The sequence below is a fragment of the Hakea prostrata genome, chromosome 2, assembly GCF_041222555.1.
Source record: "Hakea prostrata isolate BN-2017 chromosome 2, UWA_Hpros_2, whole genome shotgun sequence".
Taxonomy (NCBI): domain Eukaryota; kingdom Viridiplantae; phylum Streptophyta; class Magnoliopsida; order Proteales; family Proteaceae; genus Hakea; species Hakea prostrata.
In genome coordinates, this window is record NC_142601.1 from 69851597 (window position 1) to 69878882 (window position 27286).

At 36.6% G+C, this 27286-nt stretch overlaps 3 protein-coding genes across 3 annotated transcripts; 1 reads left to right on the forward strand and 2 right to left on the reverse strand.

Annotated features, from left to right (window-relative positions):
- The first annotated feature begins 765 nt into the window (after positions 1 to 765).
- On the forward strand, positions 766 to 19788 carry PP5.2 (protein phosphatase 5.2). Its single transcript, XM_089146399.1, has 13 exons — positions 766 to 944; positions 2527 to 2675; positions 3009 to 3178; positions 3272 to 3343; positions 8790 to 8940; positions 9870 to 9978; positions 10112 to 10229; positions 11360 to 11507; positions 12281 to 12529; positions 13636 to 13761; positions 13862 to 13962; positions 19038 to 19112; positions 19235 to 19788. The coding sequence occupies exons 2-13, from the start codon at positions 2597 to 2599 to the stop codon at positions 19292 to 19294; spliced, it is 1458 nt and encodes a 485-aa protein (XP_089002525.1). The 5' UTR covers positions 766 to 944; positions 2527 to 2596; the 3' UTR covers positions 19295 to 19788.
- Positions 19789 to 20917: 1129 nt separating this feature from the next.
- Positions 20918 to 22937, reverse strand: LOC149026151 (cyclic phosphodiesterase-like). Its single transcript, XM_089146400.1, has 3 exons — positions 22514 to 22937; positions 22273 to 22327; positions 20918 to 21234 (listed from the first exon to the last, which is right to left on the reverse strand). Exons 1-3 carry the CDS (start codon positions 22811 to 22813, stop codon positions 21050 to 21052), a joined length of 540 nt encoding a protein of 179 aa, XP_089002526.1. The 5' UTR covers positions 22814 to 22937; the 3' UTR covers positions 20918 to 21049.
- Positions 22938 to 23830: 893 nt separating this feature from the next.
- LOC149026152 (cyclic phosphodiesterase-like) lies at positions 23831 to 26616 on the reverse strand. The gene is made up of 3 exons (XM_089146402.1): positions 26071 to 26616; positions 25850 to 25904; positions 23831 to 24700 (listed from the first exon to the last, which is right to left on the reverse strand). Exons 1-3 carry the CDS (start codon positions 26368 to 26370, stop codon positions 24501 to 24503), a joined length of 555 nt encoding a protein of 184 aa, XP_089002528.1. The 5' UTR covers positions 26371 to 26616; the 3' UTR covers positions 23831 to 24500.
- Positions 26617 to 27286: the final 670 nt, after the last annotated feature.

Sequence of the window (27286 nt, forward strand, 5' to 3'; positions counted from 1 at the left end):
CAAGTTTATTTATTTATTTATTTTATATAAATTTTAAATATACGGAATTTTGTCTTTTTAACACAAACTTTGCGTTTGTTTGCAACGGTAGGGTGGGAAAAAAAATATATGTGAGCCTCATATGTAATGAGGTGAAGGAGAAGGAAAATAAATGAAAGGGTTTTGTAGAAAAGTGATAGTGGTAAATCTTACTTTTTACTTTTCAATATTTTTTCACAAAATTCTATCAAATTTGTGGGGTTTTAAAAAGCATTGGAGTAGGAAAGTTAGGTTGCCACCTCAGCAGACAATTTTCTTTGATTGAAGGAAAATTGTTTATCACTTTTTCACCCCAAAAAACCAAACAATATACATTTTCAAGAAAAGTATAAAAAATGGAGCGTTGTCAATAAATTTTCCACCGAATCTTTATTCTAGCAAACAAATGCAGCGTAATTCCAACATTGATCCCGTGTGGTGCTTACCAACTGAGAGGTTAATCACTAACCTTGAAAAAAAAAAAAGAAAAAAACATTGAGAGGTTAATCAAGAAGCAAAGAAGACTACACCTGGAATATATATTATATACGAACCGTCAGATCGGAATTTCCGTAAGTTATAACGAAAACTAATCGGAGAGAATTTGCCTGGATTGTCGCACGATTCTTTGTCTTTTACAATTTACCCGTTCTTTTCTTTCTCTCTCTGTCACTTTCTTAATTCCCCATTTCTCCTATTGTAACTTCTTTTTTTTCCTTCTTCTTTTTAAATGTGGGTGCAACTGTGCAACTTCTTACGTCTCTTCTAGACTTCTAGTCTTCGTCTCACGAGTATCTTGCCTCGTGGAACCGTTATAAAAGAGGGAAAGCCCTAAATTAGGGTTTTCTCTTTTTCCAGCGTTCAGCTCTTTCGCTCCATCCACAACCCGGGAAGAAGAACTAACAGTGGATAACGAAGATTCGTAGGTGCGGATCTTGTTCATTGGTCTTCTCATTTTCGAAACACTATAATCTATGGTTTAGCGTTATGGAATTCTACACAATATGTGGAATGCTTTATATGGTCTATCGGTTTCAAAAGAGAGCTATTGAGTTCTATCTGATTCATTGGAGTTCTTCCGAGCTTCTGGATATTTGCGATTGTGATGGTTAAATTAGTTTCTTTTCCCCTTCGAATCTGATAGTGTAAACTTCGGTCTTCCCATCTCTCTTTCCCATTACAAGAAAAAAGTGAAGGTGGCGGAAGAGTTTGTTAAACTTTGGAATTTATTTAACCTATGCTTTTGTCTCTCCCGGATGCAACATTTAAACGGCTCCACTATGGCTCAAAGATTAACAAGTTTTAGTACTACTGAAAATTCTGGAATCCTTACTATATGGTGTCATAAATACAATTGATATTTATAAAGGTGTAATTGAATTAGTGTGGTGGAAAAACCCTTTTGTTTGTTCGTTGTTGTTGTTGTTGTTTTCCCCCCTCTTATTATTTTTGTTTCTCTCAGTCTTGGCATGTGGAATTCGTTAGAAAACCTCTCTGAACTTAGTTTCCCGTTTTATATATATGTCATATTCATATTCTTAAAAAGAAGTTGTTAAATTAAATTCAGTGCTGCGTAGTCTTGCTTCCGTGAACACTCTTCAGTTCTTATGCATCATCTGATTTGGAGAAGTTGTGGCACATAGGCGTTTCAGAGCTCATTTCACCCTATCTAATCCTGCATTTGGATGATATTTGGGGATATGCAGGAGAGGTATATCTTCAATACACTGGAGATATACCATTTTCACTGTCACAATGTCGAGTTCCATCAAAGCTTTATAGTGATTGAACAATCATATATGTTCAATTTTACTTAATAAATGATCTAGATGCGCTCAAAAATTGCATTAGAGGTCTTTGTGCGTTGTTTACTACATGAATGCTTTAATTGTTTGTAAATTGCTCTGTTTGCATAAGTAGGTGTAGCGTTTGTTCATTAGGTGGCTTTTGATCTTCTAGGGCTATGTTAAGTGTCCTACAATGTCAAAATTATTTAGCAACAAGTACTTTAAATGTTGAAGTTTGAACCTTTAGATTCTCAAAATTAGAAAAATCACAAAAGCTGGATTTTGTGGTTTAATATGTTATTTAGCAACAATTACTTTAAATGTTGAAGTTTGAACCTTTAGATTCTCAAAATTAGAAAAATCACAAAAGCTGCATTTAGTGGTTTAATATTGTACCGTTGAAATGCCCAACTGAAGATTAGTAATGGTGAAGCAGTCCTAATTACAATTGACTGGAAAACACTTTTCTAAATCAACAAGACCTTTTTCCAGCTATTTGCACTTGGCTGTTAAATCTTGTCCTCTGTTTGGTATCATTAGCAGAATAAACTGTAGTAATGGTGCCCAGTTCTTTTCCTCATTGATGATGAAGTATTTGGGCATTTTATCTTAATGGAAAAATGCACTCTGTTTTATGTGGGTTAAATTTATATGATTATTATATTAGTTACTATGGCACCTCTAATGCTTCTCACGTAAATTGCTACACCACTGTTTTCAGATTAAGGATATGGTAATGAGATCTATTATCTGGTGACGTAGTACAGTCAACATATACAACACGTTATGAGATGATGAGCATGGGTTCAACAAATTCAGACATTGGACGAGCAGAAGAAAAAAAAATTCAGGCCAATGAAGCATTTAAAGGTAAATCTTGTTCTATGCTTATATCTTTGCACTCTGTGGGTGAAACTATATTTACAAATTTGGTGTACCACTCCTTGTAGCCTGCATTACTGGATATAGGCTCATCTCTTGCAAATTTAACTTGAATTGATTATCATAAACTACCTATTATCCTGTATCTGTCAGTATTCATTCTTTGCTCAGTTGAAAATTTGAGAAATTTTCTGTTTGCCTTGTACTATGGTAGCTTTTAAGTAAGTGTTGAAAGTTTGAGGAATGTTCTATTTTCCTTGGTACAACTGTACAAGTAACTTTTTGAGTAAACCATATTAACAGTGCTAATTTTTGTTTCAGCTCATAAGTATTCTCAAGCTATTGATCTTTACACTCAAGCCATTGAACTAGATGGTCAGAATGCTGTATACTGGGCGAATCGTGCATTTGCCCACACCAAATTGGAGGAATACGGCAGTGCTGTGCAGGATGCAACTAAGGCTATTGAAATTGATCCTAGCTATTCAAAGGCATGATCTTCCAATTGAAATATTGTTGCCCATCAGGCCATTGGCACCAAATAACTCCTTTAGCCTTGTTCTGAAGTTTGGCATTTGTTACAGGGTTATTACAGGCGAGGCGCTGCATATCTTGCCATGGGGAAATTTAAGGAAGCTTTAAAGGATTTTCAGCAGGTATTTTGATCTCAAAGGACCTTTGAATTGTCTTTGTTATGATCTTGTTCCTGTTAACAATTTCTGAAGCTTGATCTTTACCTTTTACTATAAAAAAACTAGTGCATATTTTGTGTGTTGATGGTTTGGCTATGAATCACACGTAGTGAATGAACTCACTCAATGATTGTGTTGCTTAATATCTCTTCTTTTGTGTGCTTGATATTTAAGCTTGTAGTCACATGGCGCATCATCATGTAATGCATGATATTTTCTAGTCTTCTTAATGATTGACCAACAGAAGTTTCATGGTGTGCTGATTCTTTGAAGACATCTGTACTCGTAATAAGTTGTGTGCTGGATCGCAACTTGTCTCCCACTTTGACTGGAATGGAAGTCAATCTCTTTTCTGACCAACTTGTAACAAAATTAGTAGGGAAGGGGGAAAAAATAGTGAAGACAAAACAGTGTGTTAAATTTCATTGATGTTTGAAGGCTTGCTGTGCTTCTCTGGATAACTATTTGTCCTCAAGAGTAGCCAAATGACATGGGATATTGTGCATACTTATGCCTCAGTAATTGGGATTGTTTTGAGATTTGGTATCAGCTCTTTTGTCTTGTGGTTTCTTTTATTTTTTTATGTTTTATTATCTAAGGTTTCATTTGGTTGCGGGGGAATTTAAAGGAAGAGAAGGGAATTTTTCTACCTAAAATAGAAACTTCTTGAATCATTTGTATTTGTTACTTTATGTAATTACATGACTAACTCCAAATAATTCTACAGTTGGTTGTCAAATTTCACTTTGCTTTGCATCCATTTCCCTTTGATTTTAACAAGTAATTATGAATTGTGTGTAAAATATATCATTACCAATTATGGTATAAAATTATGTAGCTTTTGCAATTACTTGAGTCATGATTACAAAATGTAAATTTTTTTATTTAAAAATTTATCTTCCCATTGCAACCAAACAAAGCCTAAGTGAAATCCTAGAGATTGGAAGATGTGGCAGTTTATGAATATTAGATGCAGAGGTTTGCCTTTTCTTGCAATGGTTCGGCTACATGAACTTATTCCCCTTTCAGTCATGTTTAAAGCCATATATTTTGTTGAACTAGAGGCATCAATATCTTTTTCGCTACTTCTTTCACTCTATTTTGTTATTTTTTCTTCTGAAAGAAGGAATTTGTATTTTTTATTAGACGCATCTAGGGTCATGGATTTATTTGCATATATAATTCCTCCCCCTCCCAATCCTTAGTAATTGTGTTTGTCACCTTGCATTGGCACCTGATGCTGCCTGCTTAAGTTCATAATTTCAGTGAGTATTTTATTGATTCTGATATTCTGTGGACTGCAAATTTTCCCCCCTCTTCTTCCAGTTTTAAGAAATTGTGCTCTTTAGCTAGTGAATAATATTTGTATCTCGTTGCCATTCTCTTGTTTTGACTAATAAATGTTCCATCAAATATTTTTCATGACTTGATGAAATTCTTAATGTAATATGAAAATAGGTGACAGTGGGATATGAGAATTTAAACACTGAGACTTACATATTGATATGTAGTGGTTTTACTTGGGACTTCGTGAAAATTCTAGCTTGGGTTGATTCAAAACCCTTTTTATCCGGCATTTCTTATCAATTAGATGCAAATGTCACATTTTGACCAATTTTGGTACTTTGTGTGATTGAGACTCAACGATATAGATCATAGTTGTCAAAGCGTCCGCCTAGGCAAGGCGATTTTTTTTGTCACATCCCCCCAGCTGGTACCTTAAGCTGCAATACTCGGAGGTATGATCCTCAGTCCCAAAGATCAATTCTCAATCATCCTCCCACATAGTACAATAGTATAATCAAAAGCAAGAACAAATCATTGTATTACTTGTAATTAAAAAGAAACAATCAATAAATGGATCTCAGAAGAATCACAAAAGAATATTAGAGTGTGGAAAAAATGATACCAATATATTCAGAGTATAGAGTATAGCGGAAATAAACTCTAAAATCAAATGCGGAAAGGTAGATCAAAATCTGAAGTATTGCAACCAAATAAATTAAAGAAGTCTAAGAACTAATCTAAGTCTTCCATCGGTTCTTCTTTGACTTTCGCCTTTTTCTCTTTGGGCTTGTATACTTGCATCTGAGGATCTACATCCAGGTCACGTTCCTAATGGCGAACAAGACAATGTCTATCGTTATTAATGGTTGCCGTCATAGTAGTCCAAACTGGTAATTGGGTCGTACCACGACCCACTATCTTCTCCCACTGTTTCTATAGTTGTATTCATATAGGGAAGAGTCCTCATCACAGGAGCTCAGGATCTCTTCCTCAGGATCTCTTCCTCACCTGCATAACCATTTAACAAACATTGTCCCCGAAGGGTGAACTCAAAAGAACTCAGCAAGTAGTTCAATTACAAACAATTTAGAACAATGCATGATGCAATATAATACGAGGCAGTATGCAAGTATGCTTCTAACTCTAACATATGCTAGTCTCTAATGGTAGACACGCATTAAGATTGAACACCATACTCCTCTGGGTGGTCTCAGTCACTCTCCCTCGTGGTTCTTAAGCACGTCTTTTGGGTTCTCCTCAGTAGTTGGGTCAGAGCATCCATCTCAAACAATCACCATGTCTGGGGTTTAGGTCATCACTTTCTCACTCCACTATTGGTATGAGTACTGGCATGTATCAGGGTTATACTTAGCCCAATGCATGTCATCTACTGAGTCATATCAATCTCGAAGTCAGATACTTCCCTTCCGTGCCCCTGTCAGTCATTTCTGGTATTTTTCCCTTAGAGTCATCGTATTTTATGGCTCCAACCAACTCGGACTTTGGACTTTTAACCCTATTGGTTATCCACATATAATAAACGGGAAGCTCTCATGTCCTTTCATGGTTGTGTACCAGTCTTGAGCACTCATGAGCCCAGGCTTATTATGTTCGACCTTACCAATGAATGACCCCCACAATGTGATTGCGTCCTCTCACGGATTTGATACCGATCTTAAGTGCCCACAATCCCCATCGCTGCCACGGGTCACTGGACATCAATATTCACGCGGATAGGGTGAGATTTGAGTTTTCCTAACCAAACGCTTCTAGACAAGTCCTTAGTAATGTCATCTAGTAATCATGGAAAGCGCCAAAGGGCACCATAGGAATGCGTCCCATGCCACCTTCGCTGGTGTCCCCAGATAGAAACGCCCAAGTCGTATTCCCCATTCCACAATTACAACCAATCACATTACAATATGATTCCGAAAATACATCTTGTCATAATCCATTCACATTACAATCAATCACATCCTTACAATTATCCATAACAACTTAATGAATCACATTCTGAAGTTACAGAGATATTTCAATAATGATTAAGTCCTAAAATAATAATTAGATCACGCATACAAGTTCTAATATAATTAAGAATGTAATCTATGTTAATTGTAAGTGAACGTATTCATCTTATGTTCCATTTGAAATCTCCAAAGAATAGATTGAAGGATATGTTCAAAGTTGCCAAAGAAACGCTAATCATACATGGATTTAACATTAGGAACAAACCCTAAAGGAATGAAGATGAAACGGAGTTGAAACAGGGCAACTTGCTGTGCTTGTACCCTTTGGTCGCTTGAGGTGACCAAGGCAATCGACCAAACCTTTTGTGTACGGACAGTAAAACCTAGATTTGATCGGTAACTCATTGTTTGAGTTACAAACACTCTGAAATTAATAGGAAAAAAATTATATTAGGAGACTATCTAACAAAATCTAGGCATCAAACATGGTCAACGGAATAAAAACCTAATGAATCACATATTAGGCTTCATCTGAAATCAATCCGCATTATTTCATGGATAGACTAGAGTGAATGGGGATTCACTCTAGGATTTAGAAAACAATAGATCAATGTCTGAAAATAATTTAGAAATAGATTTAGGATGGATTAGAAATCAATTAAATCAAAAGAGAATACAATCATGAAGGTCATGCTAGGCTTTTACCGAAATCACACCGTGATGTTCACAGAAGGAATAAAGTGAATAGGGATTCACTCTATGACTATGAGGATGGAAGAATAAGTCATTACAGTAGCATAAGACTTTCCTCACAATCACAATAATGGGTAGAATCAATAGAGAGAATAACTTTAAAAAGAATGAGAGTATTTGCTAACCTTGAAGAAGAAGATTCGTTGAATGAAAAATCTCACGGATGCTTGGGGATCTTCCTTGGCCTTGGAGAGAGTGCTCTAGGTTCTTTTGACGTTCTGCAATAGCTAAATGACAAAGTGATTTGAATTAGATCGAAGTTCGAATATATAGGGCTTCGGAAACCTAATTTCCAAGAAGTATCAAACTGTCTCGGGGATGGTTGGTTGCTTGGCTTGGTCGCCCCAAGCGACCAAGGCAGGTTGCCAACCTGTACCTTTTGGCCAGAAACCGAATTTTGGTCTCCAAAAGCCACAAACTCCTCTTGGGTCCTTTTCCAAGTTATGAAAGGATCTTGCTTGGTTTTATGGGCCCTTCCAATTGTGTCATCATCGCATTCATAGTCCATCTACCAAGTCTGTCATCATTTAAGTTGCATCTTCTTCCAAAATCAGACAAGGTTTCTATCACAAAATCATCACCATCTACTTCTATTGGTTCCAAGTCAGATCCAATGGGTCAAAATGGGATGGCCCACAGCTGTCTTCTTCCTTCATTTCAGGTTTTCGGACCTACAATATAGACGTCTGAGTTAGGGTTGTGAGGGATTTCACATTTTCAACCGCCTTGTTTTGAACCGCTTAATTGATGTGTTGTTTTCTTACTGCTTTTTCGCGTAGACACTATCGCTTTGTCGCCTTGTGTGCCTTATTGCCGCCTAGATGCTAAAACAACTTTTTTTCTTCTAAAATTTATTCTACATAGCTGTATATAAATTTAATAGTTAATCATTTTGTAATTGAGGCCCAAACTGCAAAGGAACTCTGAGGCCCAAAGTGACATAGGACCCCGTGTCCGTCGGCAACAAAATGTGAAGCATTAGCCATACTAAACGTTGAGGATCAATGAATCATTAAATAGACAATGACTTGGAAATTGGAATAATGAGATCTATTTTTTTTGGATGAATGTGATTATTGAATGCTTGTTTAGGTTATTATAGAAAGTACTTGTATTGAAAAATTTTGACCCAACCACTTTGGTCGCCTTATTGCCGCCTAGGCTCCACTTTGTCACCTAATCACCTAGGCAGAGCCCCAATCACTTTGGTCGCCTTACCGTGTTGACAACCATGTTATAGATCATCATAGATTCCACAATTTGCATATGAATTCATGAACTCTTAGAAACCTATTTATACTTTGAGCTATTTGTGCATTTAATTTGATATGTCATTGTCTGTTCTATTTTGTTTTATGGTTGACATTGTCTTTAACTCTATCTCACTCCTGCAAATGCCTTAGCTTAAAAAAATCTGTCCAAATGATCCTGATGCTGCAAAGAAGTTGAAGGAATGTGAGAAAGCTGTGATGAAGCTCAAATTTAATGAAGCCATTTCTAGAAATGACACTGAAACACACTCAGTTGCTGATTCAATAGACTATCATACCATAGGTATGTGAATTGCTTTGATGTTCCAAAATCATCGTTTTCCCCCTGCTGTGGTCTTGTAATTTGTTAGCAAGTTGATTCTAGTACTTTTTGCTAATAATTTTGTTGATTAATGATCACTTGGCTCAAGTAAACCTTTGGTAAGAATGCCCTTGCTAAAAGCTGCAGTAGTGTCTGTATTTATTAAAGGCTGATTTTTTTTTAAAAGATACTTTATTTATATAAATAAAAAGGTGAAAAGATGAAACATGAATATTGTGGATTCAGGAACCCTGACAAATTAGTCATTACCATGGTGTTATAAAGGCTTAGTACGTATTGCAATTTCTATCATTACATATAATGCTTGCATCATTTGGCTTTTCCATATCAAGGAGCATAATCTGTTATATGATGCCTCGAGTCATCTTATGTTATTCTGTTGTGCCAGAATCAAGCCTGTGAGTATTGTTGTTGTTATCCCATTCATTAACTTAATTTTCAGTGTTCTGAAAATGGAAATAGTGTCTTAACCCATGGAGGTGTTTAATTACATGAATGTTGTCCATGTCATTTTCCCCTTAAGCTTAATTTTGATTTTGAAATGGTACTCAAGTCATAGAGGATTCAATTGAAACTGGAATTCGAGGAACACATTTCATGGAAGTGTTTATAAAAGATACCAGAATAGGGTCAACAAGCTAGTTTTGGAAAGATTTCTCGTGGTATCCATGTAACCATACCATAGATAGTCAAATTTTGACTACACTTCATCTACAAATAGTTACAGCAATTGCTTGGAATTCAGTTCCTTGATTGAAACTATACATTTTGATGGATATGAAAACTTTCATTGTTAGGATATTTAGCCACTGTTTGGCACTTCTGATATGCTGTTAGTGCACTTCATTTATGTCATTAAACTGTATATCTGTGTAATTTTTTTATTGCAGAGGTCGAGCCACAATATTCTGGTGCAAGGATTGAGGGAGATCATGTAACTTTGGATTTTGTGAGGAAAATGATGGATGACTTTAAGAATCAGAAGTGCTTACATAGAAGGTATTTGTCAATTGCCATTGTTGGATCATAATCTTAATTTGTTGTATTCATGATAGGCTTTCCTGTGATCAAGTTATTTATATATTTATTATTTTGACTTTATTTGACATTTAACCTGAACTTTACCATGTAGATATGCATATCAGATTGTACTGCAAACAAGAGAAATGCTTCGTCCCCTGCCTTCTTTAGTTGATGTTACTGTCTCAAATGGTAACCATTTCACTGTTTGTGGTGATGTGCATGGTCAGGTAGGGCTCAACGTTGGCACCTATACTCAATGCCTCTTTGATGCATCACAACTAGTTACTGTTCATGCTATAGTAACATGAACAATAACGTAGGAGATAAAATAGGAGGTGTTGTTATGTGTGGGAGTTTTAAAGATAATGTAGGATTTTATTATTTACTCATTGGGATAATTATGTAATCAGATTTTTAATTTGGGTAAGATACCTAGGATCAGTTTTAGTTAGTTCTAAATTGCCAAGAGTTCTGGTAGGATCAGATTTAGTTGGTCTTAAATTGCGCCTAGTCTCATTGTAGTAGGTTTTTTTTTTTTTCCCCTTTTTCTTTGGGGGGGGGGGGAAGGGATGTGAATAAATATTTTTGTTTATTTCTTATTGAAGTATGTCTCTTTCATTATATTTTAAATGCCTTTAATTGGCTTATTGAGGATGGGATAGAAAAAATGAACTCAAGTTTGAGCTTTGTACTTTTGCAGCTCCCCTTTTCTTCTTCTTATGAGTGTTCTTTTCCCTCTTCCCATGCTATAACTCTGATTCTTCTCAGGTTTCTTTATTGTTTTCTTCTTCTCTATCCAGTCCGCCATTACTCTTGTTTTCTGCAATATGTTTAGATGTTTGACTTTTAAGACTGTCTATGGCGCGATGCTACTCTCTCTCTTCTATGATCCCTTTATCCTTGCATTAGCTCCTGCTATATGTTGGCACAACTTTGTTATTCAAGTCAAGCTATATCTTTTCCCCTGTGTTTCATTCATCAAATATGTGTGGGGGTGCAGTCCTGGCAAATTTGTAAAGATATAAAAAAAAACCCTATCTACACAAACTGACTAAAAAGCTGAAGTAATGAAGAAACCAACTCAAAACTAACTTAAAATGTGACTCTACCTAGATTGCTGAAGTCATGTTGTTTTTTCACTGTCCACCTATAGTTCTGGTCCATTAAAGTGGTCCAATTCGAAGATCCAACGGCATCAGAGGCCCAACACTAATATATCCTAACCCAAGGGTTATTCCCAATAAATAAGTCACTTTATGTGACTTATCTGCATAACCAGCTTTCTTATATGTATGTGATTATTGATTCAGAAGATGTGGGACCTATTATTTATGTATTTTATTATGATAACTTGCAGTTCTTTGATCTGTTGAATATATTTGAGCTCAATGGACTTCCCTCTGAAGACAATCCTTATCTCTTCAATGGTGACTTTGTGGATAGAGGGTCGTTTTCCCTTGAGGTTATTCTGACTCTATTTGCATTTAAATGCATGTGTCCAGCAGGTACCATCTCTCCATCTGCTTTTAGTTCAACCGTAGTTAATTGCTTCTTATATTTTACCTTGCCTTCCTTTTTGTACCATGTAAATACTGGATTTTATAATTGTTGCTTTAGACTTCTCTTGCAACTTGCATTGATGGATATAGATGGTATATCAAACGTGGTGGGGCCTCATTCCTTTCCAGGGGGTGGGGGGAGGTTGCATGCCAAGGCAATAAAGGGCCCTGGGCGTAAATGAACTGTTGAATATAGATGTAACTATTCACAGTTATATTGCCCAATTGAAATACATAATTGCATAATCACAAAATTACAATATCAGTTAGTAACACAATTGCAGTTTACATAATAATTTAATAGATGTAACATGGTGTATGATAACCATGTACACAAACACAGAAATGTTAGTATGGAATGGAAAAAAAGAGTGGCACCTTGATGACTACGATAGGTTGTAATGAGACCGATTATGCTGGTAGTTTTCCTTCAAATGACATTACTGATTTTGGTCTGTGGTTGGTTATCATTGGATAGATCTGTGGAATTTGACATAACTGTTTTTGTTGTGTTTTTCATTATCAAAAGAATCTATGTATTTATTTGTGTCAATTTTGTTTGTTTATTGAATGCTTAACAGTAGCTTCTGATTGTTTTTCCTGTTAGCCAATTCTTTCTTTTAGGTTTTCTGCCTGGATTTTATGAGGTATCTTTTCCCTTAAGTATTATTTAATCGTTCCCCCCCCCCCCTCCCTTGCTTTTCTTTTCTGATTTTCAGCTATTTATTTATCAAGAGGAAATCATGAGAGTAAGAGCATGAACAGGATATATGGCTTTGAAGGCGAGGTCAAGTCGAAGTTGAGTGATACGTTTGTTGAACTCTTTGCTGAAGTATTCTGTTGTTTACCTCTAGCCCATGTACTAAATGGAAAGATCTTTGTAGTTCATGGGGGTCTTTTCAGCGTTGATGAAGTGAAACTGTCCGACATTAAAGCGATTGACCGATTTTGTGAGCCTCCAGAGGAAGGTACATGTATATGTTTTTTCTATTATTTATTCCTTTTGTGTAACTTTGATTTGGAGCTGTTTTATTGAACTGTTATTTTCCTTGTGCATTGCCATAATGTAAACGAAGGGTGTTCCCAGTGTACAAGGCGGTTGTCTAATGTTGGTCTAGACTGGAAGAACTGGTAATCTGGTAAGTTTGGCTGTGTCAGGAACTGGTTTTAGGTCAAAGTAGGGTTGTTGCCCCCGGGGGGGGGTTGGTAGGACCTAGGTTTTACTGTTAAGGTTAGGTTAGATTGATGTAGGGGGGGGTTTATCTGATGTAGGCTTAATAAGATTGATGGTCAATAGCCAAGATCCAGATAAGAGCCAATTCAAATTTGGGGGAAAATATGGGTGCTTGAAATTTTGGTTTGGGTGTTAAAAGGCAGAAGCTAGGTGATGTAAATCCAGTAGGGTTTCTTAGGAATATTGCCTAGAATTTAAGATTTCCTCAGAATCTTCCAGCAGAAAGGTAAAAAAATAAATTAAAGAATGCCTAGGATTGATAGAAAGAAGCTAAACAATTTTTTGGATTGGGTCAATCCATAATTATGTGGGAAGGCTTTTGGAGAAAAGGGGTGATGTAGGAGAAACCCTAGAAACTAGGGGACCTACAAAGTGGGCTACTAGACTCTTAGAATTAAACACCTATTCTTGACAGATAGTAAAGTAAGGAATTTGCAGCACATGAAATCTGATTAATCATGCGTGTAAAGACAGCTAAAGTAGAGAAATAGACACATAAGTCCTACTGGTAAGCACAACTAAACAATAATCAATAGGGAAACAAGGGGATGAGGATCTTGGCACCATAACACTAAATTGAATGCAAGAGTAATAAGAAACTTAAAGAAAATGGAGCTGTATGAAAAAATTACTAAACAGTTCATAAGCATGTTAGCACTTTCATGGATACAGTTGTTCTTCTTTTCTGCTCCAGAGAAAGCAAATTTCTTGAGTTTTTTTTCGTGGGTGAAAATTTTCTTGAGTTACAAAGTCTTTAAAATGGAAGATCTGAACTTTTTTTTTCCCAACTTCAATTGGACAAATGTTTGTCATTTTTTATTGAAATTTGTTCTCTTGCAGGGTTAATGTGTGAACTTTTGTGGAGCGATCCCCAACCTTATCCGGGCAGAGGCCCCAGCAAGAGGGGTGTAGGTCTATCTTTTGGTTCAGATGTAACAAAAAGATTTTTGCAGGAGAACAGTCTTGGTAATTTGTCTTGAGTTCTTGCATGACTTTGCTTTTGTTAATTTTCCTATGTTCTTTTTTCTCAAGAACTCCTTATTAATAATTACTTCTCATTTTGCAGATCTAGTTGTCCGATCTCATGAAGTAAAGGATGAAGGATATGAGATTGAGCATGATGGGAAACTTATTACAGTATTTTCAGCACCAAACTATTGTGATCAGGTAATTCCATCGGATCCTTTCTTTTTAAGGGAAAATTCTTTAGTGTCTGTTTTAGGTTTTTGTTTTGTTGTGTTTTTTTTACCTTTTTCTTTTCTGGGGTTGGGGGGGGGGGGTGAGGATCTGATTTTATCTTATGCATGAGAGACCAACATAACTGAATCGACATGGATGCCTAGCCATAGAAGTAGCTGTTAGCCCATGCTCAGATCAAACTATTTATTTGCCTGTTGGCATCTTATTTCAGCCTAAGCAAGTAAGCATGCATTTCTGTTAATTATTGACAATACTGAGTAGACCTTCATATGGTATTTATTGACCTCGAAAAAGCTTATGATAGAGTTCCTAGAGTTTTAATTTGGCACGTACTAGGGAAAATAAATGTTGCAAGTAAATATGTAGACATAATTAAAGATATGTATGATGGTTTGGTGACAAGTGTAAGAACAAGTGGGGGACAAAGTAATGAATTTCCAATTATAGTTGGGCTACATTAAGGATCAACTTTAAGCCCGTATCTATTTGCACTTGTAATGGATGAATTGGCCAAAGACATTCATGATGAGGTCCCTTGGTGTATGTTTTTTGCTGATGATACTGTCTTGATTGATGAGACTCAAGTGGGGATTAATACCAAATTAGAATCGTGGAGGGCAGCTTTGGAATCAAGAGGCTTTAAACTAAGTAGAATGAGGACATAATATCTAGTTTTGTAACTTTGGTCATGATCGGGCGGACGATGAGGTGGTGATATTTGACGATAAGGAGATTCCTCAAAGTGTACTTAAGTTCAATCATAAATAAAAGAGGTAATATAGAGGATGATGTTTTCCAAAGAATTAAAATAAGGTGGTTGAAGTGGAGAGGTGCGTATGGGGTCTTGTGGTGATATTTGACGACAAGGAGATTCCTCAAAGTGTACTTAAGTTCAATCATAAATAAAAGAGGTAATATAGAGGATGATGTTTTCCAAAGAATTAAAATAAGGTGGTTGAAGTGGAGAGGTGCGTATGGGGTCTTGTGTGATCGGTGTATTCCATTAGAACTTAAAAGAAAAATTTTATAGGACCGTTGTTTGACCAACTATGATGTACGGTGCAGAGTGTTGGGTTATTAAAAAGAATCATATGGATAAACTCAATGTAGCATAAATGAGGATGTTAAGATGGATGAGTGGCAAAATTAGGAAGGATTAGATAAGGAATGATCATATTAGAGTTGTTGGTTTGGGAGTTGCTCCCATAAGTGATAAGCTTCGAGAAAGTCGTTTGAGGTGGCATGATTACATTCAACGGAAACCTATAAATGCCCTTGTATGGAGAAGTGATATAATCCAGTTTGAAGGGACTAGAAGAGTTAGGGGTAGACCTCAGATAACCTTAAGAGAAGTGGTGAGAAAAGATATACATAGCTTAGGCCTTGTATCTAGTGTGGTGTAAAACAGAACTGATTGGAAGGTAAGAATCCATGTAGCCGACCCCATCTAGTTGGGACAAGGCTTGCTGTTGTTGTTATTGTTTTGACGTACTAATGTAGATCTAATCAGAGATCAAGATATGTGACACTGAAACTCAATTGCAGGGGACAGTTCTAAACTCCATGTGACTAGAGTCCTTCCCACATGCCACAACATAGTCATATTTATTTCTTTGTATTCTAGGCCTTGATTTTTATTTTATTTTAAAATTTTTTTCTAACATCAAAGAAAATACATCACCAAGAAATGTACTTAAGGAGGGCATTAATAGAGTCTTCCTCCTTTACAAAACAAACAGGACAGTTAAAGGACATCATGGTTTGCTCCACATACAGTAACATAGGGGCAAAGTAAACATTCCACAGTACTTAAGGAACAGGCAATAATTTATCCCAGAAAAAGGTGTCTGAAACCACCACCACCTGGACTGGAAGTCCCAAAACTTCTGTTGCTAAAAAGCTTTGGTATAGTGCCACTGGAAGACTCTCCTCTTGATGCCTATATGGTACTTCTTGACGCAAGAATAGACCTTGAGTTTGTTGCTATATGATGAGAAGAAGCATTCAAAGACTCTTAATTGAAATGCAAGTCAGTAAGTAATGTTTGTATTCCTTGTTTCTGATGTTTTTCTGCACTAGCAGGACAAAGAAACGAAACCTTCCATCTGGGTATTAATGATCTGTTTTTATGTGCCGACAAAACTGACTAGCTTCTGTTTGGTGCCCGCATTAAAATATTAGGGAAAAAAACCTTGTTTCACCAATTTTCAAAACTTTTTCTTTTTTAGATGAAAAAATCAACTCTAATTAAAACATCTTTCCTGAAAATTTGGCAGAGGCTTAAACAAAAAAGTGGAGAGCAACCTGCAACTCTCTATCTTCTAACTTGTCCTCTGCCTTTGAAAAAAGAGTTATGGAACAGGTTCACCATTTTATGGTTCAAAAACGTCTTTTTAGCATAGAATCGGAAAAATGTTTTAGGTGAGAAAAAGCTTATCAAACGGGTTCTGACTTAAACGTCTCTCTATGCAAACTATTCAAATAAAAAAGTGCAAAGTAAAAGAACAACAACAAACTAAACTACTTCCAGTCTATATTGCACCTGAAATTCAAGTTGATTTTGTTTTGGGTTTCTAAAGCCCACCTTATGAGTCCAACCACTCTAGTGCAACCGCATCAACTCTCCTCTGGAAGGAGCTTACTTCATCTGGGTTGGACAAGGAGACCACCAAAATCAACATTAAAGGAGGAATGATCTGACTGCCTTTTTGAGCTTAATGTTGGGCATATACTTAGTAGGAAAGAAACTTTAATACTGCATTTGGGTTACTTGAAAGTTTAGATATATGCTAACAATATTATACACCTTCATGTGGAGGACATCACATTATTCTGTCTCCATGAATCCACTACTAAGTGTGAACAACATCTCTTGGTAATATTGATATTGCCTCTACTTCAGACATTCAACTTTGTAGGAATTTGAATGTGGCAAGTTCTATCTCAAGGTACAAATAAATTGTCTCGAACAGCCATTTTAACCAAGTCGAGTTTCCAAAGATCTCGTGTGCTGCTCCTGCTTCCTTCCCCCCCCCCCCCCCCTCTTCACTTGGCACTGCTGTTTCAGTGGTCAAATGGCCATAGTGGCTTCAATACTTTATGGTTTAGTTTTGCATCCTAGGTTAGTATTAAACATCAAATGCTGAAATTGCCTATTCTCTAACTTATTTGAATGTTGTGGGACATAAATACTTGAAGGTCCTAATGTTTATACTATAGACCGGTAGATACAGCAAAGTATGCACAGTGCATATTACATAGGCATCCTATCTAAGTACAACAAGTAGAAGCCTTGTCCCAACTAAATGGGTCAGCTTACACTATCCAAATACAATGGATAATACATAAGCTGTAGACACCATGCTGGCCTAGTCCAATACAATACTGTTGAGTATGTTACTTCCTACTTCAGAGGTTGATATTCTTAAAATATTTTTGATTGACTTATTTAATAACCATGCATTTGCTATATCTAGTTTGTTCTTGTCTTTAGATTGTCAATGTTTTCGAGTTTCCATGACTGTGTCAAGTTTTTTGAGATCTCGTCGAGCTACCAAGATCTCATCAAGTTTCCCAAGATCTCTCCACATTGTTCAACTATTATATGATCCTCTCTTACAAACATCTCCAAAGATACTTTTTAGTTCATCCACCTCCATCCATCACCATGCTTTATGATTTGTTATTGCATTTCATAAGTGGTATCTAGTGAAATGTGTTTTACGTTTTATGATGAATATACTTTCTAGTATTAACATAGCTCAGCTGGATTGGACTTGGCTTGATACCCTAAGCCTGGTCCAGCTTGTTTGAACTCAGGGTTGGAAATTTCTAGCCTTGAGCCACCTTCAAGGACATTGCTTTTTTAGACCTTCTTTGGGATTAGGGTGGGTTTGGGCCTACCAAGATCGAACTTGCACCCTACTACTATGGACAATGTTTGTCTTCAACGTAAAACAGTTTTATTGAGACTAAACAGCAACATTTGGGAGCTATATTAAGGGTTCACAAAACAATCAATCGTTATGAAAGTGAATTATGCTGGGCACTTTAAAGGAAACCCTTGGTTCTGACAGGTTATGATAATTTTATGGAAATTTTGATAGTCTTGACCAATTTAAAGGTTGACATCTTTGATTTTTGAATGCTGCTATAACATGTTAAAGGCCCTAAATTGATTAAGCTTGCACATGAGAGTGGGTTTGATCCAATGTTTACTGCATTTAAAAGCTGGATTTCACTGGTTTGTTCAATCTGGTTAGACCATAAATGCCATCCTATTAAACTTCTACTTCGGTGAAAACTGATGGTTGGAAACTTGAAATACCAGAGCTGGATCCCCTTTGGATTAGCCTTGGTCAAATCTAGAACTTTCCGTTAACGTCACTGTTTTGCTGTCAACCTATCATTGAAGAAGTAGGTGAGAATGAATGACGTATGCTTGTACTGGGTGGTCTAGCACATGCTTCTTCACCACATGTAGGAAGCCTGTGTGAAAATGAGAATTATATCCTTACATTTGGACAATTGAAAACTGATGAAGTGAGAGAAACTACGAAAACTCCTAAGGTGTCAATATGCATAAACAGGAATGTGTACTTTACTGGTTATCTCTACGGTGCACCTTGAAACCGAGGAACGGAACTAGGGAGTTGTGACCTTTTTGATTTTGATTGTGATATTCTCAAAAGTTGGTAAAATCTAATTTTACAAATTATTTGAAAGACACTTTCTAATATGCCCACCCCAAGGGTTATCATTATGGTACACATTTGAAATTATAGGAGTTTACTCTTCAACTGAAAGAATGTGCTATACTTAAAAAGGCGAGAGAAGGGGCAGTATATGTGTGTCTATGAAATGATACTTCTTTTTTCCTGTGCATAGTTGGTCTTTAAATACAAAGTAATACCAGTGTTGTAAACTATTTTTGGCTTGCTGCTGTTAGTCACCTAGATGTCGATCACTTTGTAGTACAGTGATCCCGTTTTATATTCAGACTTAGTGTTGCCGACTGTAACATGTCTTGCTGGATGATGCAGATGGGTAACAAGGGTGCTTTCATAAGGTTTGAGGCCCCTGACATGAAGCCGAACATCGTTACATTTTCAGCAGTGGTTAGTAACATCTGCTTGTTGTTACTCTCTGATTTTATATGGGCTCCTAGAGTCAGAAATTTTCTCTTAAGAGCAACAACTTGTCTAAATACCAACTCTCCTTGTGCTTGCTTAACTTGCAGCCACATCCGGATGTCAAGCCAATGGCGTATGCAAACAATTTTCTGCGAATGTTCTCTTGATCCTTGGCCTAAACCAAGTGCTTTTTGTAAGTTTTTATTACAAGTTTTTATGTTTTGGTGGACGGTGGAGAATAGAATATTATTTAGTGCAGAAAGTTGCCTGATTAGGTGGCCGTCCACAGCTGATGCAGTTTTGGGTCTTGATACGATTAGAATTCATTTTTTCCCCCTTCAACTCTGTAATCCCACCTCTGCGAATTGTGATTATTTTGAGTCGGGCCTTCCTTACTTCCAAGGCATTATATGCTATTAGTGATCAAGGTACCATGTAAAAAGGTAAGCAATTGGTTTGTTCCATGCTCTTTATGATATGTTTATTACCAAAAATTTCATTGTAACATTTCATAACATATTGGTAATGGTTTTATATTCACTAATGGTGGTAGGGTAGAAGGATGATAGCCATTTCACCAGCTATTGCTTCCTAGGTAGCCATTGTTGCTACAATCCACGGTGAACATCTTGGGCGCTGTGTTTGGGCTTTTGACCAAACTAAATTCCCAAGCCTAGGTCATTTTTTTTTGTTTTGGGGGGGGGGTGTGGTGGTGGTTAGGTTTAGGATCAGATTTGAGTGTGATGCGATACGAGGGGTTTCCATAATGATTATGGTATTTCTGTTTTTGTGTGAAATATTGTGATCTTGATCATCTCCTGCTCCGTTGTCCGTCGCTCATAAATGGATCCCTAATATAATGTGGGTTGAAACAAGCTGTCAATCTGTTGCTTCCTTTCAGATGCCCGAAGCTACGTGATGAGTCACATTCCAGTTCCTGTACAAGAATTGTGCATTCACTCCTTAGGTTTACTAATCTACTAAACACAGTGACTCTTTTCACTCCTCCCCCCGCCCCAGCGCGGCCCAAAAATAAGAAATAGTGAATACTCTCTTTTCAAAATTACAGGATTGTGCATTTACTCTGTATATGTGTTATCAAAAAAAAAAAATTGTACTCTTTAGGCTTGTCCAATTTTGTATACTCAAAACTTCCTTAACAATAATTATATTTTTTTGTAATTCAAGCCCAAAACTGTCATGTCATTTCTCTAATTTTCCTTTTTATAGTAGGAATTGGAATGAAGCCTGTTGCATGTAATGATCCCAAGCCGTAAAAAATTAGAATGCTTAGCCAATCCATTATTTACCCGAGACTATTCTAGCGACTTATCTAGTGAGAATTACAATTACTTTGAAGGTTTTCCAGGCAAAAACAACAATGGCACATTTATTTGGGGAGTCAATGTATGTAGAGGGCGAGAACAGAGATACGAAAAAGACTTGCCATCATCCATTCTGATTTCTGGCACTGTTTGCTCCCTTGAACTAACCCTCTAGTGTACATATGATGCGTTTATCCTGGGGTTCCTTTCAAGAAATGGATATGTATATATGGGTACTGTTATTGGGATATTTGGGTTTTGCCGATGCAGGTTAACAGCAGTATAGGCATGGCATTTAAATATCCTTCACCAACGCTCAAGTGGGAATCTCTTCACAAGTCTGGTGTGGGGATAAATGATGGAGTAAACATCTTTTGCTGTGCACCAGTCTCTGCTGTGCATAGCCGTGCATATATATATATCAAATAAAAGACTATTTTGGACTTTTCCATCTATGGTATGATTATGAAATTTCTCTTTGTTTTTTATGTAACACACTGACGAGGACTTAAAACAAAGAAATAAGGGGAAAAAAGGACTTTAAAAGAAAATATTAGAACCCAGTCCTAAACATAGAAAGATTTAAAAAAGACGTGGTTAACCTAGATTGCACTCAGCTACCTTCTCCCAGGTATCAGGATCGATTCTGTACAACGCAAGACGGGAGATCTGGAAGCTCAGGCTGCTTATTGATTCATCAAGAAGTATAGCTTTCTCATGAGCTTTCTTCTTCTCCTCATCTGTTAAATCCCCGTAGAGGAGGCTCAAGTGTGGCATATAAGCTACAAGAAAGGATACCAAAATGTATTGATCAGCAAAAGGAAAGAAAAGAAAAGTTTTTTTTTTTTTTGGGTTCAACAAAAGAAAAAAGAAAAAGAAAAGATGGTGTCCTAGAGGATGATGACTGTTGAAATAATAGATCCTGCAATATGATAAAACCATATAAACATAATCTAAATTCTTTTTCCAATATATAAAATATCAAATAACTTTTTGATTCTTGAAAGCAGGTAACAATTCCTGAGTGAAACATTTGTTAAGTTGTGAGTTTTTTCCAACTATTTTCTCTTGCATTGATTACTACATTCATAATTGCCGATAAGGTCATTTATCATATCATGCTAAAATTCTAAGCAACTTGACTCGTTTAGTTCTCATATTCTCTTTTTCAGTTCTCACTTCCTTGTTATGGTGAAGTTTAATCCAAGAAATATTGTGATCATGAAGCTTCAGTGGAGACAAGGTTGCCTCCTTGCTCATTAAGTGAAACTGGATAGAACCCCAGACTCAAGTTTTTTTGGGCGTCTTCCATACTGAGGCAATTTGTTCTTTGAGGATTAGATTTTCTCTGTACTGGATCGCACGAGAAAATATGCATAGGGTGTTTCCTTGCAAGACGTGTTAGTGAGGATTTTGTAATCTCTATATCTAAATAGTGGAAGCCGTGAATGTAGACTCTTGACGATGAACCATAGAGATCTCTGTTTTAACTTTTAAGTGGTCTCTCCTTATTTTTCTGTTTCTTCTTTTACTCGATCGTTTTTCTGCTTTGATCTTAATTCCTATAAATTTCCTACAGATCTAATCTTTAATTAGTTATGGCTTTTGTACCAAAGATCAAGAACAGCATGGCATAATTTTTGCGAGTAAGAAATATTGAAGTATGATGTTCCTACTATATATTATCATAAGGAATATAGAGTATAAACCTACTATCATAGTAGCGTGTAAAAGAGAACAGAAATCGACTTCGCAGTTCACAAATCAATACTTATAAAGATTTTCAAGTAATTGGATCAAAAGCGTAGCGAGAGACTCACGGCTGGAAGTCTTGTATCCGAAGCAGGCAGTACAATGCTCGGTGGTTGACATCACCTACATCCACAGATTTTTCCAGATCAAAAGCATATCAGAATTACGGAGAACCATCAAAGGCATCCAGTTCTTTCATTCTTTTTGTTTGGAATGAAATAGAAGAAATCATTAATTGAACCTATTGATCACGAATATCCATGATTTCAATTTGATAAAAGCTTGCGATTCATACTTGCATATAATTACCTCATCAGTGGTGCGGAAGCGAAGGAAGACACACTGATAGAAGAAAGTTCCCGTGGCCACGGAATCTACTTGTGCCGGATACTGTTTCAGACCTTCGCAAGCGGACTCGAACTTTTGAAGAGCGTCGGCCTTGGTGAGACGAGTCATTCCGACTACGGTGATGTGTGGTTCGATCTCAGGACCTCCGAATTCCGATCTCAGACCTTTCATCAAATCCTTTATCCTCTGGTTAACGTCTTCAGGTGGTACTGCAAAAACCGAATAATCACTTTCTACTTCTGCAACTCCAGCTCCTTCCATGGTTGGAGATCGAAGGCCACAAGATCAACACTCAACACTCAACAAAGAGACGATGCCTCAACTTTTACAAGAAGTATTTCAATAGAGCGCATTGCCAGAGCTGAGAGTTGAAGGAGACTTTATATTTGAATATAGAAATCGCAGAGATGCTCGTGGCGATCACTTGGTCGTGGCTTTACGTCTCTGAAAACATTTTTTTAATTTTTTCAAGAGAAGGGTTCGGTTTCCATACATGATCGTGTATGGAACAAAGTCAACATTGCATATAAAGTATTCGCATTGAACGAACTGAAATGTAAAAGAACACAGGAGAGCAACTCAGCTGGTAGATATGCAAAGCTAGGGATCCAAATCCTGTGCGTCCGGGCAGGCGTGGGGTAGGGCATTGGTAACCAACCCTGGTACCACGGGCTGGGCATCCAACGGCTGGACGCCCTCTTACAAGCCACAACACAAGGATCTCAATTCTATATTAGGTGCAGCCAATGGTGGGTTAGTAGAGTGATTAAAAGCCCAACCTCTTACAACGGGGAGGTCGCATCATACCCATTCAGCCACACTATATCATTAATATTCCCCTCCCTGTGTAAAAAGCTCCTGTCCAAAAGAAAGAAGAAAAAAAAATCCTATATAAGTGCAGGACGAGTTCAGATTCTCTAGTCCTCAAGATATAGGTATGTGCTCCCTTTCCACTCATTCACCACACAATAGAGGTGACACCGATAAAGAATCCACTAAAGGTCTTATCTCTTATTCATTTTGTTAGCATTCAAAGTGGCCCACCCCTCTTGTGTGAGAGAGAAGTGTGAGGGGGAGCACAGGTCTTCTACCATCCAGACTTATGCATGACATTTTTTTATGAGCAAATTGCATTGACATCTCAAAATAGAGATTTTAAAGAATTGACATCCCCAATTTATATTTAAAAAACACAAACACCCCAAAGCTAAATTTTTTTAGACAAATTAGCCAAATTTGTCACTGAAAACCGTTAAATCATTGTTTATTTTCTTTTAATTCAAAAAATATCCCTATCAAAATATGTTTTGGGGGTGCCGGTGTAATTTGTATTATTCTTATTTTTTATTTGAACTAGCAAATTTATATGCATTAAGGGATGACAACTATTAGATACCGTAAAGAGAGTTGAGCCTGACCTCTTCCCTATGATTTGGTTCTCCTTTTTATAACCACATTTTCTCCTTGCTTGGTTTAAACCGTGCTAACTGGTCCAATCTGGCAAGAAATCTACCCTCTGATTGATCCTGAACTCTTGTAGTCTTGTATCATGAAGATAGTCTAGGTCTCTTTTGCTGGTCACAACTCACAATTGAAGAGTAATAGTGATTCTACATATTTCTTCTGAGAGATTTCTGAAAATGTCTAATGGCCTCCTGGTATTGGGGGTCTCTCAGGACAGCTTCATCATTTGTAAGAGATCCATCGACAGAAACATTGCTGGTGAGATGGGAGTACAGAATTCTATTACTTAAGTTTGCTTGATACGATTGTATAGACAACTATTAATCACAGTAAGCATTTAAAACTGAAGACAACAATCAATATTCACCATAAGAAACATGCATATATTGCAGTTCAGGTTTGCATGAGAAGAACTTCAACAAAAGATTTGACATAAGAAACCATGAACTCTTAACTGTTTTTCACACATAAACAGAAGAAGCGGCTAATTAAGACAGCACTCAGCCACCTTCTCCCAGGATTTGAGGGATTTGTCTTCAGTATCAGTTTTGTACAAGGCAAGACGGGAGATCTGGAACTTCAGGCTGCTTATGTTCTCATCAAGGAGTTTAGCTTTTGCCTGGGCCTTCTTCTTCTCCTCCTCTGTTAAATCCCCATAGAGGAGGCTCAAGTGTGGCATATATGCTAGCATGTGAAAACCAAAACACACTGATCAGCAAAAGCAAAGGTTATGCCCTACTAATGGATTATAACTGTTAAAACAATATATCCTGCAATACTACAAAGCCCTATAAACATAAATCTGAAAATTTTTCAATCAGCACAATCAGCTCAACCTGATCCACACGAAGTCTACTTACATGGATGCGTGCCCTCCAATCAGCTCTATTCATGATCATAATTTCTACATGGCTGATTATATGAATGTCTTCCCCTCACCACATTTTTTAAGGTCATTTTTAGTCTCGCCAGGCTTTCTTAGTTTGATGCAAAGCACTCCATATGGTTGTACAAAGGCTCTCTTGGACAGGATCGAACACATCATCCATCTGAAATGATTCATTGTAACTTATGTATAGGAGCTTCTACTAAAATTAGCTTGTAGTGTGACCATTCCTTACTTTATCTTTCCTAAATTTGACATTCATTCATCTCTCCATCCTTATCTTTGGTCCAAGTTTATCTATTTGATGTTTTGCAACTGACACCACAAATCATAGTCTGTCACACACTTAATGTATACGTTTTCCTTTTAAGTACTAAAATCATAAAACATTTCAGATGCGTCTCTTCACTTTATACATCCTAAATCATGCAGGAAAATTTTTCAGTTTATATGAATATTGAATTTCTCAGAAAATACTTTTGAGAGGAAGACTGCAATTTCTGCCTCAGTGATGCACTTTTGCAGATGGGGGTCCAGAAAATTTGATTTCTTCTCCACTCTGTCACATGACAACTCCTCTGTTGTCAAGTTTGGGTAGCTCTAGAATTGTACTACCTTCATGTCTCAAATAACGAGTTAGTTGAGTTTACTCTGATTACAACACTTACGTACCCAATTCGAATGGAAGAGCAATTGACTATTAGTTCTCATATTCTTTTTTTCAGTTTCTCATAATTTAACAAGCCTCTGAAATCTTTGATTGGTCAATAGTTAATGTGGGTTATTAAGGATCAAAGATAAAATCTCAGCAACAACTACAAGGAAACAGAGGATTCCCGTACCAAACTGAGGATCATAAAATTGAATATGACTTCCAAGTTTATAATCAATATTTCTTTGAGTTTCTAAGAAACAGAATCAAAGACAAGAGTGTTAAAGTGACTCACGGGTTGAAGTCTTATATCCGAAGTGGGCAGTGCAGTGCTCACCGGTTGACATCACCTACACATCGAAATGATCTCCACATCAGATAACAAAAAAGTACAAAAATTTAATATAATCATCACTACGATCCATAAATAAGAGATGAATCATTTGAAACAATTGATTCTGAAATCTAAGAATTCATATTCTGTAACTTGGTTGAAAAATAATGATTGCAGATCACCTCAGGAGTAGTGTGGAGGAGAAGGAAGACGCACTGATAGAAGAAAGTACCCGTAGCCACCGAATCTACTTGAGCTGTATAAGATTTCAGACCTTCACAGGCGGAATTGAACTTCTGAAGGGCGTCAGTCTTGGTGAGGCGAATAGCTCCGACGACGGTGATGTGTGGCTCAAACTCGGGACCTTCAAATTCCGATGCCAGATCCTTCATTACCGCTTTCAACCTCTGAGTCAAGTCTTCAGGCGGTAATGCCCATACAGAATAGACATTTTGTTCTTCTGCAATTCCAGCTCCTTCCATTGATGGGAAATCGAAGTGTACCTGATCAAACTCAACAAGGAGAAACACCTAAACTCCTAAGAATTCAAAACCCTAGAAAGGTTCAATAGCGGGCGTGGCGATTGAGATTGACTAGTATAGCCGAGGAATCTGTTCGTTTTTATTTATTTCTGTATCTTTTGGAATCGGTTCTTTGTTCTTCGCTGTAGACAAGGCAGATGATGCAGAGATGATCGTTGTGGCTTGTGAGTGACTCGTCGGAAAGATTCTCGCGGAAAACGATTTATAAGGTATATGCGTATATCCTGTCAATTTATAGTTTTTTTTTCATTTTTGGGCCGGGGGAGTGGGCTTGGGTAGGATAAATTAATTACAACGTGTAAACCTATTAGAAATGTTTGCTAGCTACACACAATAACATTTTAATTTAATAACTTTATGAGGTTCATTTTTGGCAATGAAACTTTATCAGAAAATTTTGATGGACATGTGTTCTTTTAGAGAGAAATGAATGATTTCTGATAAATGATTAAAAAAAAAACAGAAGAATGATTTCTGATAAAATTTCACTGATAAATTAAGTTGGACAAATTCAATTTTCAAAAAATAAATATTTTTTATTTTTTATTAAAAAAATATTTTAAAAATTCAATAACTATAATTACAAGGACACGAAAGATTAAACTCATTATTCCGATAAGGAATGGTCTTATGTACTGTTCAACTTCCAACAACATATGCTTTAATGTATTGTGGAAATAAATTGTACTAACTATTCTCATATTTTCATTCACTTTCTTCTTTTCTTTTTATTGAGTGTTTAGCATTCAAAGGCATAAAATTTCTCTTGAGATATTTTGACTAATCTCCCTTAACAAAATTATTAGAACTATCAATGTTATAATAAACTCTTTAGCTAAAAAGCTTGTTCTCAGCA